A 16,445-nucleotide genomic window follows, 5' to 3' on the forward strand; every position below is an offset into this window, starting at 1 on the left:
CTGCACACGTATGTTTGTTGCAGCTCTATTCACAATAGCAAAAACATGGAACCAACCATGTTGCCCATCGAAGCTGCACTGGATAAAAAAAATGTGGTACATATACACAATGGAATATTATGCAGCCATAACGAAGGACAAATATACGGACTTCACAGCAACTTGGATAGATTTGGAGTCGATCATACTCAGTGACCTAACACAGAAACAAAGAACAGAGTCCAGTCACAAGTGGAGCTTGAACTATTATAATACTGTAAGGAAGTGTTTGGCAGTAATGGTAAACTGTCAGGGGAGGGGGGGATTGGGATTGGCAGTTGAGGGAAACTGCTAGGGGAGGGCGGGGCACACCTCATCAACAAGTACCTGCATAATCAAAGTTTGTATACCTAACCCTGAATTGTACCCCACATCTTTATAATAAATAAATAAATATTTTTTTAAAAGGGTACTCAGCCTATCCTGATTTATGCCAATGTGGTAGAAAACTAAATCCTCTCACCATGCTTGGATTTCATAAGTATGTAAAAAAGAAAAAACTTTAATCTAAAATCAACATAAGTGATGATATAAAATAAATCAATATATTAGCACATGACTGCAAAACATACCTGATTCTGGCCAGAACAGCTTGTAGAAACCTCAACACCATCATAAGTTCGGATTCTCGACATGCTCGCAGAAGCATACTAAATCCATCATTAAGCAGTTTTTCATGGGAAGCATACAAACAATAGCTGGTTTCAAACACTTCTTGAATCCCATCAATGTAGATGGAAAGAAGTGTCCAGAGATTCTGTCTTTGCACCACATCATCATTCTTAGACACCAAGAATTCCTTTGCTTTCTCCTGGAAAGCACATGAAACTTTCTCAGCCAAAACACCAATGTCTAGATTTTTCTGGGTATACATCAAGAGGAAGGCCATCTGACCCCTCCAAATGAGGGCTCTTTGAGATGTTGCAAAGGCAGGCTTAAGGAAATTTAGGAGATCTAAAACATGGCTCGCCACATCTTCCACCTCTGCAACAGCTGCTAAAAGTAGAAAAAGGTTGAAAAAGTTCTGCAAACCAACTTCAGTTAGTTCTTCCATTCTTTTTTGATGAAATTTAGAGTATATCCTGTGAAACATAGAAAACTGCTTTAATAAAATTGTTTCATTCACAAAAACCCACTTTTAAAAAGAAAATTTCATTAAATACTCATGACAGTTTCATTATTTTTTAATTTTAAGATAATTCTTTATTTTGACACTGCCTTGCCACTTTTTCTACTTTGAAAACAAACAACAAAAGCCCTACCTTCAAGTTTCCCAATGATGCAGCAAATCTTCTATAAGGGAATCAAAGGATTCAGTAGTTTCCCCCAAAAGAACAGTAGAAATGTTCTTTGCTTATACTACATGGCTTTCCCTTTTTTTCAAGCCCCGTATTGCCTTTCTTTTCTTATTTTTATTGGCAAATAAGAAAAAATATATAATCTTTTAAGTATAGTTTGATGTGTTTTTACAGAAATCTTAACAGGACCATTTTATGTAACAATTTTCCTTAAACCTTTTCTCCCTCCACTCCTATAAAGACTTGCTTTTGCTTTACTAAGACAATTCAACGTTCTCGAAAAATTATTTTTACCTACCTACAAAGAAAAATTGTTGGTGCTCAAATTTTCACGACAAGGCATTAAAAAAATTGTTCATCAACACAACTTAATATAACACAATAGTTGACACAATAGTAAATATAATAATTAATAATATAGGTTATACAATAATTGATGAATGTTTCTATTTTTTTAATTGGAAAATATAGTTTATTTAGAAAGTAAATTGGAGAGAGAGAGAGAGAGAAAGAGAGAAGACTCACTTCCAGAAAGGAGATTCACCTCCCCGGGGTCAAAGCTTAGAAAAACATGGCGGCCAAAGCTCAATGAACACATGGCCTGAGCAGTGTTCAACAAAAACAACAGCCTGAATGTTTCTTTCATCAATTAAGGGACTGAAATTGAAAATAATTCATGTTGAAATCCTTCTTTCACATTCTTAAGTTTTTTAACTTCCATAACTGGTTTAGTCAGGAAATAAATGATTAATGCTCATGAGAGGTTAAATGTTTACAAAGAACTACTGAAAAGCAGATAAACTCCAGAAAGTAAAGATGTTTTAATTATCTTTGTATCCCTTATCATTCCCACTACAGTGCTTAGCATATATAGCATTTACATAAAAAATAGGCTTGTTATTGAAAGAATTTCAATAATGTCTTTTTAGCCATCAAGTTCTGAGTATTGTGTCTTCCATAACATTAAGATTCAGACACAAATTGCCCCTGCCTGGGCAACAAAGTAAGACATTTTCTTTACCAAAAAAAATTTAAAAAGTAGCTGGGTATGGTAGTGTGCACCCAGTTACTTGAGAGGTTGATGTAGAATGATCACCTGGGCACAGAGGTTGAGGGTACAGTATGCTGTGATTGTGCCACTGTGCTCCACAAAAGAATGATAAAGGAGTAACACTCCAACTCAAAGCAAACAAACAAACCGGCAAAAAAAAAGAAAAAACTACTGTTTGAACCATGGAATTATTGAAGGTTTTATAAAGAAACTGCTGTTTTAAAAAAGTATACTCTAAATAAAAATTCCAAAGTGTATTACCATAACCTTACAAGAATTATTCATTGTAAGAATCAACTAGATATTTCCTGAAGTAATTCTTGAGACGTTCATACCCAGAAGTATTACTCTTCCTGAGAGGTCCCAGCAATTAATCTGAACAAGTGATAGATGGTGGTGTACTGATCAAAGAGGGCTAAAAATAGGACTAATACAGGCAAAAAGGAAGCAGAGCAAGGAAAGACAATTAAAAGCTGTACCCATTCAACAAGAAAAACTCTCTAAAAAAGAGAGAGAGAGAGAGATGAAACAATAGACTAATAAACCAAAAGTTTATTTTAGCATAAATGAAAACTGGGCATACTCTCCAAATGATAATATTAGTTACTTGGTTCTACTATACACTGGTCAGTTCTCATTCAAAAAGCAGCACTCCCAGCAGGTCGAGGCTGCGGAGGCTGGGAGCAGCCACTGCACTCCAGTCCGGGCAACGGAGTAAGACCTCAACTCAAAAAAAAAAAAAAAAAAAAAGCAGCACTTGTGAACTCCTGTGCTCAAAGAACACAAAAGTGTTGTACACTATCTCTATTACTTGTCATTGTACAACTTGGAGATGTTTTCCATATCTATCACTTTTATCTGCTGGTCGCAGGATCACCTGCGAGCTTAGGAGTCCAAGGCTGCAGTGAGCTATGATCATGCCACTACACCCCAACCTGGGTGACAAAGACTCAGATTCAAAAACACAAAAAACAAAAAAAGTCCAGATGTGGTGACTAACACTTATAATCCCAGTACTTTGGGAGGTAGACGTGGGAGGACTGTTTGAGCCCAGGGGTTCAAAACCAGTCTGGGCAAATGGTGAGACTCCATTTCCACAATAAAAATTTTTTAAATTAGCCGGATGTGGTGGTGCATGCCTTTAGTTCCAGACACTTAGAAGGCTGAGGCAGAAGAATCTCCTGAGCCCAGCAAGTTAGGCTGCTGGCCGAGAGCATGTCATTGCACTCCAGCCTGGGCATCAGAGTAAGATTCCAACACACACACACACACACACACACACACACACACACACACACACAAACCTCTAGCAGTTTCCTAATATCTCTGCATTTAACATATAAAATTGGCCAGGCATGGTTGCTCACTTTGGGAGGTGGAGGCGAGAGGATTGCTTGAGCCCAGGGGTTTTCAAGACCATTCTGGGCAACTTGGTGAGATTTGTCTCTACAATAAAATAAAATTAAAAAATTAGCTGGGCATGGTGGTGTGCGCCTGTACTTGAAAGGCTGAGGTGGAAGGATCACCTGAGCCCAGCAGGTTGGGACTGCAGTGGCCCTGAGTGTGCCAATGCACTCCAGCCTGGGTAACAGAGTGGGACTCCAACTCAAAAATAAAAAAATAAAAAATATAAAAAATATAAAAAATAATTAAAAAAAAATATATATATATAAGATTTTAGTCTCCAGCACTGATGAGATAAATAAGAAACCGAAACCCTCTGCAAGTTATGGATATTAGGTTAGCTCCTTACCATAGCAAATTGGCAGGATCGAAAAATTCCATATTTTGTTGTCCTACATTAAGTAATACATTATAAATGTGTAAATTACAAAAATTCTAGCTACAAAAATATCAATGAACATTTATGTCAGGAAAGATACTGTACATACCTTCCTTTGACTTGTTTCCATGGATGACAGCCATTGTTCTTCATTGCCTTTTTAACAACTTTTGCCAAAATGCAAAGGAAAATGGTATAACTACTGCTGGATTTATACAAGTCATGATCTTGTTTATCACAACAGCAGGTCTTCACCATTTCAAGCATAGACAAGGGCGACTTTATGATATTAGTAAGGCCTTTCAAAGGAAGCCAAGAAATACTGAAGGAACTATTCTAAAAGAAAAAAAATTGAAATTTAGTAAATCAAATGGAAAGCTGCAACCCAACTAGTTCAAGAGTTTGTCTCATCTTGAGAGACCCAAGAGATTAAAAAAAACTCAAAAAAGAACTATTACTATATGAATTCTGCAACTGCTGCTAGCAGTGTGTGAATGTTAAGCAATAAGCCCCTTCCGGACATTCCTTTGCTTAAATTGTGGTAGCCTCTGTGGTGTCTCTCTCCTGGTAAGCTCAGTGTTGTTTCCAACCTCCTGCCTGCTCACTAAACCTAGCTTATCTGGCATTCCATTCCGCCCGTTTGGCAGTTACTTGTCCATCACAAGTAACTAAGCCTGAGCCCGCGCAAATAGAACTTAAATCAACCAATCAAAGTCTTTGTAACTGTGTCATACAGTTTTTATCCAATCCTGTGTGCACAAGTTTGTAAAGCCACCCCACCCCTTCAGAATTATGTATAAAAGGTGCGTGTTAGCCTGGGTCAGCACTCTCTCTCGTCCCTGAAGCTGCTGCATCGGCTTCAAACGTGAGTGAGCCCAGACTCGAGCCTGAATAAAGACTCTCGTGTGTTTGCATCAGAGCTGGCTCTTTGATGGTCTCTCGGATTTTGAATTTTGGGTTTAACATAATCACAATAATTTCATAAATATTTCATAAAAACATAGTATCAAGAAGTGTTCAAGTTTTGCATTGTCACCAAAATGTGTTTTTTTTAAACTGTTTGTCCAAATTATGATACAAACAAGACCCAAACACTGCATTTGGTTGATAAGCTCTTTAACACTCTTTTATTCTTTAATTTCCCAACGTTTTTGTTAAATGATTTATTTTTTATATTGGGTCATTGGTTGTATAAAATTTCCCATTTCTGGATTTAGTTGTTTGTTTCCTCTTAGTGTCACTTAACAACTTTTTTTTTTTTTTTTTGAGTTGGAGTCTCACTCTGTCGCCCAGACTGGAGTGCAGTGGCCACTCCCGGCCACCGCAGCCTCGACCTGCTAGGCTCCGGCGATCCTTCCGCCTCAGCCTTACGAGTAGGCAGAATTGCAGGCATGCGCTACCATGCCCGGCTAATTTTTTTATTTATTGTAGAGATGAGATCTCACCAGGTTGCCCAGGAGGGTCTTGAACCCGCGGGCCCAGGTAATCCACTCACCTCAGCCTTCCAAAGCGCGGGATTACAGGCTGAGCCACTGAACCTGGCAGTTAACAACTTTTTAACCCCTATCTTTTCTGTAAATTGGTTGCTTTATCTAGAGGCTTGATCAGATTCATGTGATTTTTTGTTTCTTTTTTGGGGGGGTCAGGGCCTCACACTGTCACCCAGGCTGGAAAGCAGTGGCACAAACTCACCACATCCTTGAACTCCTGAACTCAAGCAATCCTCCTGTCTCAGTCATCCAAAGTGCTGCGATTACCCGGCCTCCTGTGACTTTTTTGAGAAGAATCTTTCATTGGTATACTGAGTACTTCCTACTGTACTTAGTAAAAAGGCACATAACTTCTGACTTTTGTGACGTGAAGACTGATCAGGGCAGGGCACAGTAGCTCATGCCTGCAATCCCAACAGTTTGGGAGACAGAAGGAGAGGACTGCCTGAGTCCAGGGGTTTGAGACCAGCCTGTACAACTTGGTGAGACCTTGTCTCTACAGTAAATAAAAATATTAGCTGGGTATGGTGGCACACACCTGTGGCTCCAGCTTCTTGAAAGGCTAAGACAAAAGGATCACCAAGCCCAGCAGGTTGAGGTGGCAGTGGCCATGAGAGTGCCACTGCACTCTGGCCTGGGCAACAGAGTGAGACTCCTACTCCTCCCATCCCCAAAAAAAGACTAGTCAGTTGTCAGTTTGGTCTACTCATTTAAATAATCTTCACCAATCTTTCTTTCATTAGATATATCATGTCTTCTTAATTAGCTCATTAGAAATATAATGACTATAAAATATAGTAGGTATTTTCCTTAATTTATAGTTTTCAGAATGAAATGGGCTTTCTTTTTCCAGAATATTTTTTGCAAAGTATCATGAACTCAGGGATTTAAACATATTTGATATGTTTTAAATCACTGTAATCATTATTTTCTTATGTTCAAATTTTCCCATTCTTTGGGCAATGGAAGTTCCTTCAAGTTGGCTCCTGTGTCCTTTTGACATGACTCCAGCTTAATGTGATACCTGCTCTGCTTTCTGGTATGACAAGATACTCCAAACTCATCATGTACATCATGCCTCAGGACTAGAATCAGTCAGTTCCTCCAACTAGCCTAACATTATGCTTCACATGGTATTTCTCAAATTTTTAATAAGTTTCATTATACACAAATTCAAACTTATTTACTTGTAATCTTCCATTACCATTTTCAATCTTGATGGAGGAGCTCACTTTTTATTTATTCAATAACTCAAACATCCCAAATCTCTTCTTCTCTCTGCATACAAGTAATTAAGTTCTTTAAATTTACCTGTAAAATTTTTACCTTCCAAACTCCTCCTTTTCTTTTGTCCATACTGTTCTTTCTGCCTGAATGCTATTTTTCTTCTGTACTTTGAAAATTTTACTAATTCCCAAGGCCAAGTCAAAAATCTGTGACCTCATGAAGTCTTTCACAAATCTGTACAGTGGGTTAGACACTCCCTCCTCTGGCATTCCATAATATTATAACTTTTCCCCATAATATACATGTATCCACCCACTAGCCTTTAAGCTATTCAAGTGACAAGATTGTATCTTACTCAGGACAGCAGTGCCTGTTCACAGTAGTGCCTGTTCAATGTGTCAAGAGCAATCAGTAAGTATTAGAAAAACTTACAAATGAGGATTTTGAAAAGCTCTTTCTGTTACAATTTTGACTACTTTGTTTACACTCACCTCAAGAGAAAAAAGACACCAAATGTTGTCTACCTTATGCCAAAGATCTATGGACAATATTCTTTAAAGATAATTTATAAGCTACTCCAATCTACTCTGAAAAAAAAAAACTTTCTAAGAAAAATCCATAACTATTCATAACTAAACCATAGACATTCCTAAATTATGTACAAAGTTTTCAAATTTCTGGAGCAAATCCATATTCTATTTACTCACCAGGTTCTTACTATAATATTCCCATAAAATGGTGACAATTACAATGTTTGGCTCCCAGTAATCACAAAGTGTCAAACAACAGTGAAGATACATTCTTAATTGTTCTTCTAGTATACCATCCTAAAACATAAACTGAAGTTATAAGTGAGTAAATGGATTCTGGCAACATAAATACTATTACTTGATATTGTACTGTACAACCTGTGACTAAAAATATAAATATATATCAAATCTACTCACTGTAATCTTTAGACTAAAAGGTCTAAATCAACATAAGGCATACTTGTACTCATTTTAGAGACCATTAAGACATTCATATCATGGAAATTACATAGTTCAATTTGACTTTTTACTCAATTATTTAAGTAGATGTTCCATAATTGAATGGTGTTAGAAACCCAAAGACCACAAAAGAAACCCAAATGAGAGGGTGGCAAAAATGATCTAATAATTAAGATGTACACAAATCCAGAGGGCATGGTCATACTTAAGTACTTGGTCAAATTCTTTTATATTATACGAGTTGTTCTTTTAAAACCAGAGGATTGCTGGAGTACAGATATTTTAGTCTTTCAGGAGATGGGAAGAGAAGAAGGAAGTAGGAAAAAAGTAGAGACTCTCATTTCCTACAATGAAATAGCTATGCATATATATATATATTAATGATACATCCTGAATTCCAATCATTTAACAATTATATTAAAAGCTTACTGTCTTAAGGTAGTTACTGTTATAAGGTACCAAGTACAGGTCAACGAATAAGTCAGACACACACACGCACTAATAAAACTTATACTTTTGGGGAGGATAAGAGAACAGAAGACTGAAACAAGATACATTGTTTTAACTGCTTTGAAAAACAAAACAAAATAAAGCAGGTAGTGTGGCGAAGTAACTAGTGAAAGATGGGCATGATTATTATATCAAGTGCTACCAACGAAAAGGTCTTTTTGAGGAGAAGCATTTGAGACAAATGATTGAATGAGAAAAAGTCAAACATTCAAAGACCTGAAAGAAAAATATGCAAGGCAGCGAAAATGAGTGGAAAGCTTCTGAATTATTGGTAACTTGGTATTACAAGATTAAGCCAGAGATAGGAAGACATCATATCTCATTTGAGGATTTATTGGACTTGGTAAGAAGTCACATTGCACTGTAAATATGCTGGGAAGCTACTAGAGGAGGGTAAGCACAGAAGCGACATGATCTGATTGTTTCAAAAATATTGCTCTGGATCATGCATACAGAATGAATGCAGGGGATAAGAACAAAAGCAGGGAGACCAGTAGGAGGCAATTCTGTTAATCTGTAAGACTGAGTTAGGCAGACAACTTTAAAGATATGTCTGGAAAGGAAGCAAAAGGATTGTTGGTAAGGTATGAAAGAAAGATATTAATTAAGAAGAACGGTCAGGTTTTGGCTTAAGAAAATGGGTTGATGGTAATATTTCCTAAAAAGGCAAATAAGGGAAAAGAGCATGGGGAAAGTGTCCAGGGCATCTCAGGGCATCAAAGTAGAGATATTAAGTATATACAATTTGGCATACAGGTCTGGAATATCAGGAGAAAAGTCTGAGTTGTTGACAAAAATTTGGGTGTTAACCTCATATTAATAAGTTTTTTGAGCTAAGAGGCTAGATAAAATCATCCATGGGAAAAATATAGATGACAAAGGAGAAAAGGATTCATAATTGAGAGCCCCCTTTTCCCCCCAATGTTTAGATATTGAGCAAATGAAGAAGAGTCTACAAGCAAAACAAGTGGCCAATAAAGTAGGAAGGAAACCAGGTATCATGGAAGTCAAGAGAAGAACTTCAGAAAAAGAATGGTAGAAAATAGGATTGAAAGCTGCTGAGAGGTTAAAATGAGAAGAAATAGGAACCCTTAGAGGTAACATGATGGAAGTCACTGATGGTCTTGTAAGAGCAGTTTGGGGCATGGCGAAGACAGAAGTTGAGGAGATAACAGGAGGTGAGGAAGTAGAGCTATTTAAATGAAGATATATTAATAAAGTCCTTGAACGGGTGATAAGAGATAAGATCTAGTGCACAGGAAAAGGAATTAGCTCTTGATAGAAATAGAGTGTGAGAAGCTGACTACAAAGGAGACATGTTGAGAGATTTGAAGGTGCAAAAATAGAGGAGTTTTCTGATTTTATTTTCACAATGATTTATGGGGCAAGATGTTAAGCTGAGTGGATTGGGGGAGAGCATGTATTAAACTGTGTTAAAGAGAAGTTTTAAAATAAGTCATTTTAGAGAGCAGAAAAGAAAATATTCTAGAGTTGACTGTCATTTGAGATTTATGATCAAGAATTAAAGTCAGACAAGTTGATAAGAATCAATGTATGATTTTTTCCTGCAATATACAGCTGTGGGTGGGATAAGAGAGGAGGTGGAGGCTTTTCAGGTTTAAAACAGTTATGGAATTAAAGATGTTTCTGATGGAGTAAGTACAATAATGGGTTGTGTAATCTTCACTGTTTAAGGAGGAAAGTGAAGACATGGGAAAGGACAGAAAAATGAAAAGGTCAGTGGTAATGGGCGAATGAAAATGAAAAGAAAATAAAAAACTGTAGAGGACAACCATGGGAGGAAGCAGGTGGGTTAAGTAAAAGACAATCTAATTAGAAGTGTGGATATTAAGATCAATATATATAATAGCAAAAAAGTATTAAAATAGAAATACTAAAAATAAATTGTTGTACTAAGAATCCTACAAAGAGAAATGCTTTCAGGTATCAAAAAAGTGAGGGCAAACATATATGAAGATTCAAATCCCAGCTCTGCAATTTCCAAGCTTGTTCTGTGAACTGGACAAGTTCTTAGGTTCCTCTGGGTTTGAGTCTCGTAAAGTATAAAATGGAAACAAAAATATCATCACAACACAGGACTATAATAAGAATTAAGTGAAAAAAATGTAAAGCTATCATTTTGTTATCTGCAGGAAAGAAATGCTTTTTTAGGCCAAAAGCTGGCTCTTGATGATGAAATACATGCAACAGGTTCACAGTATTATTTCTTAAGCTGACTCATTTCAATTTTGTAAGCTCAGATCCCACCTAATCATAGAAATTTGATTAAAGACATGTAAACATATGCCCTCTGATTTAAGATTGTTTAATAAGCCAGAAGCCTATGGGCCTCTCTTCCACACACCCTTAAACCTGCCTGGTTCAAGGAAAGCTACTCATCTCTTGCATTTTTCAGAAGCCCTTATGGGCACTCCAGGTGTCTCATCTCAGCTGTGTGTGTGCGTGTGTGTGTAAAACAGAGACAGAAAGACACACAGAGGAAAAAATGTGCTATTTAATGAATATTCCGTTAAATTCCATTAAATGACTATGCCTGTTTCTGGTCTCAGCTTTAGTCCTTTTAAAAAGAATGTCTTCTTATCTTTATTTTGAAAGATCAAATTCAGGCATATTAAATTTTGGTATTTACCATAGGTTAAATCTTTTACTGAATAATAAATACATTCACTCTTATAGCTTATTATATCAAAATGGCAATTTAGCAACTAGTTCATTTCTTTATGCATAACTCACTTATCTAACAGAAACTATCAGAAGAACAAAATTTATTTGTAAGCTAAATGGTAACTGTCACTAAAAATTTGCCTGGTTGGATTTATTTTTAAGAGTGAATAAAGAATTGGATTTGCCAGGTGCAGTGTCACACGCCAGTAATCCCAGCACTTTGGGAGGCGGGAGCGAGAAGATTGCCTGAGTGCAGAGGTTTGAGACCAGCCTGTCTGGGCAACTTGAAGAGACCTTGTCTCTACAATATATCAAAAAAATTTGCCGAACATGGTAGTGCACACCTATGGTTCCAGCTACTTGGAAGACTAATGCGGAAAGATCACCTGAGCTAAGCAGGCTTGAGTGATGCTGCAGTGGCCGTGAGCATGCCATTGCACTCCAGCCTGGGCAACAGAGTGAGACATCAACATACACACACAAAGAATTGGATTACTATCCCAGTCAAACTCCTTCTAAGAAATATGATGATTTTTAGTTACTTATAAGAAGATAACTGTCCCACATTATTCAGATCTAACCACATTCTGAGTTGTTTTCAGCCTTGGACTCTCCAAATTAAAGTGTATTTGATGAATCAAAATAAAAGCTTTTTAAAAAAAATTTGGCTTTTTTATTTATGCATGTATTTATTTACTTAATAGGAGTCTCTCTCTGTTGCCCAGGCTGGAGTGCAGTGGTACAGCCACCGCAGCCTCAATCCAGTGCGCTAAGGCGATTCTTCCACCTCAGCCTTCCAAGTACCTGGAACTACAGGTACATGCCACAATGCCCTGCTAATTTTTTGACTTATTGTAGAGATGAGGTCTTGCCAAGTTGCCCAGGTGCTCCTGAACCCCTGGACTCAGACAGTCCTTTTGCCTCCTCCTCCCAAAGAGCTGGGATTACATGCATGAGCCACTGTGCCTGGTCTTGGCTTGCTTTTTTAGTACATTTCCATAACTTTTACAAAACTAGAAAATTATTTCTGTGACCTCAGAAAACAATGAGGCTTTAAAAGGTAGGTAACAAGAAATAAAAACCTCCTTCATATGAAAACAATATTTTCTAAAAATGTTTACAATTAGCATTCACAAATATTAAACAGGATTACCTCTAAAAAACTGTTTTTAAAGCACTTAACTATTCAATTGTACCTATCCAAGCCAAATTAAACAACATTGTGTTCTCTTTACTAACTAAAGTTCCGTGTCTGTTTCTGGAAAATCCTCTCTGGCTAGATAAAAAGATCCTCTCAGCTTAATTAAAACTATAGTGGGTAAGGCGCTGTGGCTCATGCCAAAGTACTTTGGGTGGCTGAGGCAAGGGGATCACTTGAGGCTAAGAGTTCCAAGACTAGTCTGAGCAACTAGACCAAAAAAAAAAAAAAAAAAAAAAAACCTTAGCCAAGCAGGGTGGCAAATGCCTGCAGTTTCAGCTACTTGGGAAGCTGAGGTGGGAGAATGGTTTGAGCCCAGGAGGTTGAGACTGCAATGGGCTATGATTACACCATGGTACCCCAGTCAGGGAAACAGAGCAAGACCCTCTTAAAAAAAACAAAAAAAATAACAAACAAACAAAAAACTATAGTGGCATTCCTACCAATTTTATTGGAAGAGCATTCTATATTTGAAAGATTTTGTTTTTTCTTTTAAATGCTGCAATAGATTCTTTCATCACTGATGGAAATCGAGTCAAAGTACACGAGCATAGTCAGATTTTAATTTACCTCAATGAGGGAAAAACTGCTAGCTCCATACAAATATATTATTTATTCTTTATGACAAACTACTGTACCCACAAAATTGGTTTCCAGAACTCCAGCATGTAGTCCTATACTACTTATGGAAATAATTGATATAATCAAGGCATAATAAAACTGAAGGAATGGCAAAGAGAACCAAATAATTACTTCCTCATAAACATTATGATGGCTTCTTCTCCCACAGGAAAGAAAAAACTTTGACTTTATGCTAGAACTAAATTCACAGAAAATGTTTCTTCGATTAGCTATACTATCCCTACTTCTAGAGTGACTGATTCATCCTGGTTTGCTTACGACTTTCCTGGGTTAGCACTGAAACTCCAGGCCATACAAACTGGAATGACTGATCACTCTACCTACTTCCAAGAATTAGAATTATCTGCCACCATTAAAATAATAGTTGTTACACTGTAAAAGTATACTTTGTAGTACCATAATACGTTTTATCACTATGAGTAAGACGTTAAAGCGATTTTTAAAAATGTTTTTTAAAGTAAATAGGTTTCCATCATTTAAAATCAAAACTACAGAGTCAAAATCCAAAGGAAAAAAATCATTTCCAAGAAACTAAATGTTTAAAGAAGGTTTTCAATCTCTTAGTCAAAAAGAAAATACGTCTATGGGATAGAGATGACATATTCTCCTGTTGTCCTTGACCAGAATGGGTATATACATCTATGTCTATGTATAAATATTTATCCATACAAACCTTTAGGTTGTCCCTAGCCAGATGAGTATGTATGTTTGTGTGTGTGTTAATTTATCCATATAAACTTTTAAAACTTCTTGAGAAATACTTTGTAACTTAAAATCTAGCTAAACAAAACCATATATTCATATACTGTAAAAGCTAAAAGGAAGTTTAAAAATTGTTAAATGCAACAGAATCAGAGGTCCAGGAAAAAGAAATATAAAAGACACAAGCAGCTACAACCTAATTTGAAAATTAAAGTTCCCAACTACTGGCTCAGATGTAGTAACTGTCAACAGAAAAATAACATTATCCAGACTTTACTGAAATTGTTTGTATTTGGTTTTAACTAAGCTATGTTAAGGCATTAGGATTGGATCAATGACTACCGCAATATATATGTTTTATTATTTCACAACCATTTTTGGGTGACTCCCTACCTTCTTCAATAAAAAATATATATAAGAAACTTCTTGAGTTACTAAACCAATATGTTCTCCAAAAGAGTGAAAATGGCAAATTAAAATGATACAGACCAAAAATAAAATTTAAAAAAACAAATTTTTAGAGTGCTTGGGGAAAATTTCTAAAAGGATAGTAAAGTTCTTGTTTCTGATACAATTTATACATAAAGAATTCTTTCATATTCTAACTTAGAATTCTCAGCTCATAATTAGATGATTCATATTATAACTAAATGCATTTATGTTTCACCTAAAAAAGTAAGAGTTAATGTAACAATAGGTAAAAGAAAATTTCAAGCAATTAAAATGTTCTCCAAAGATATAACTACTATATATGCAGATATAAAGCAATCTTTTTTTAAAATATATTTTATTTTTAAGATGTGGGGTACAATTCAGGATTAGGTATACAAGTGGACATTGTACAGGTAAAGTTTGGGCCTCCCTTTGGTCCCCACTTAGCCTAGGTATACAAGTGGACATCGTACAGGTAAAGTTTGGGCCTCTCTTGGGTCCCCACTTAGCCTGGTTTGAGATCAAGTAACCTTATTGATGTTGTGTTTCCCACTTCAACCCACCAAAGCAATCTTATACTGTATTTTCCTTTATTCCTCTTCAAGTTTTAAATAGTTTTTATTTCTTAAAAGAAATTTACTTCCCAATTTAAAAATATTCACTATAATTTTCTATCAACATTTATATAAATGATAACACATTACAAAATGTTACAAAGCTACAACACAATATATTTAAAGATGTGGTGAAGAACATATTTAAAACTATTTTAAAAGGAGGTCAAGTCTGACCTTTGGGCCATGAAGCACTACATTAACAGCTCTGCAGAAAGAAAAATGATAAGGTATGAAATGAGTACTCAGAAACTAGGACCTTATCAGTTAGAATATGATCCAAGCCTGTAAGACAAATTGCTCAGCAAGGCAAGTCACCTTCCTGCTGTGATGAGGATATAACTGAATTTCCAATACCACTGACTATCTCCTTCATCGTGTCTCCTAGCTTGACATCATACAGTCAAGGAATAGCTTATAGTTCTAAAGCACCTACCACTTATTTTGAATACATTTTGTCAAAGTCACTAGCTAGGATAATTACCTTTGTCCTTTAACTGGCAACTCAGTGTTAAAAATAAAAATCTTTAAAAGATAATCACGAAAAGGAACTACTGTGTGCTGACCCTTCAAAAAATGAGTGTACTTCAGGTTTCTAATAAGTGGTTATTTGAATCATTTTAACAGCTTGCTTGGTTTTTATAATTAAAATTCATAACATAAAAATTTAGCAAAGTCCACAAATTGTCTCACTTTAATTGCATACCTGAACATTGATAGACTTTTTCAGCAGCTCTTCTACAAAGTTCCAATTTGATTCCATTTGTCTCTAAAAAGGAGAAAATATTATAGCACCAAAATTATTGCTTTTGATTATGCACATATTTAAAATTATGGTATAACAAATTAAGTATAAAGTTTTTTTCTCTATCACTTACCATCACTGCAATTTCTTGACTTTCTAATATGACTATGACACAAAGTTAGTTGATGGACTCAGCAGAAGAAAATTTACAACTATTTCAACCCAATATAAACCTTATCAGGAGTTTATTAAATGTATATAGTGGCACTTTGATAAGATTATACATATTCTACCAAATATTTAATTTCTGCCATCAAATATAAAATCTAAGAGAAAACTTTACATAAACATACACTTTTTGGTGTTTCCATATGCAGAGAATTCGTCCCTATTCTCTACTCACTGGAGGCTTTTTCCCTTATTTTATCCAGAATAACCCTGAGGTCATGTACTTTAGTAACAAAACTAAACGTTTTATGTAGAAAATAAAGAAATTCTTTTTTATACCGCATTTAGCTAATGGTCACCTATCAGGCAATTTAAGACTCTAGAATACACTCCATAATAAGGAAGAAATCTAAAAAGGACTTTCACAAAGGCTAGGCACTGAAAACAATTCCAGTTTTTCAACAGGAAAGCCTGGAAGACATTCTCAAAGTATACTCAGTTCACTTAATACTCTGTCCTTAAAGGTATACAGAGATCCTGGCCAAAACCAGAAGCAAAGAAACTGCCTCCAAGAAGAAGCAAGTAACAACTAGTTTCTAATGCGCAAAAAAAAAAGTGTAAGAAGTAATCAAAAGACCTCAGAAAGCAAAACCAGAGGCCTTACAAAGTAAAGACTCTCATCAAACCCAATTATCCCCACTATAATCAATATGTTTCTAAGGATGAACTTAAATGACCAATAAAGGGCTAAAACATATTCAATATTCATAATTTTGTGTGTGTGTGTGTGTGTGTGTGTGTGTGTGTGTGTGTGTGGAGTCTCACTCTGTCGCCCAAACTGGAGTGCAATGGCCGCTCCCGGCCACCGCAGC

The 16,445-nt window shown here is 36.0% G+C and overlaps 1 protein-coding gene across 1 annotated transcript in view; it reads right to left on the minus strand.

The window, feature by feature from the left end:
- The window catches only part of MMS22L (MMS22 like, DNA repair protein), a 138,999-nt gene that overhangs the window by 87,931 nt on the left and 34,623 nt on the right, over positions 1-16,445 (minus strand). The window contains exons 10-13 of the mRNA XM_008062069.1: positions 15,367-15,429; positions 7,596-7,715; positions 4,281-4,507; positions 612-1,121 (exon numbers count right to left, since the gene is read on the minus strand). Coding sequence (XP_008060260.1) covers positions 612-1,121; positions 4,281-4,507; positions 7,596-7,715; positions 15,367-15,429 — 920 coding nt within the window. The remainder of the gene's footprint in view (positions 1-611; positions 1,122-4,280; positions 4,508-7,595; positions 7,716-15,366; positions 15,430-16,445) is intronic.

Source organism: Carlito syrichta, unplaced genomic scaffold (genome assembly GCF_000164805.1).
Source record: "Carlito syrichta isolate Samal-C Ts95f unplaced genomic scaffold, Tarsius_syrichta-2.0.1 Scaffold305650, whole genome shotgun sequence".
Lineage (NCBI taxonomy): Eukaryota > Metazoa > Chordata > Mammalia > Primates > Tarsiidae > Carlito > Carlito syrichta.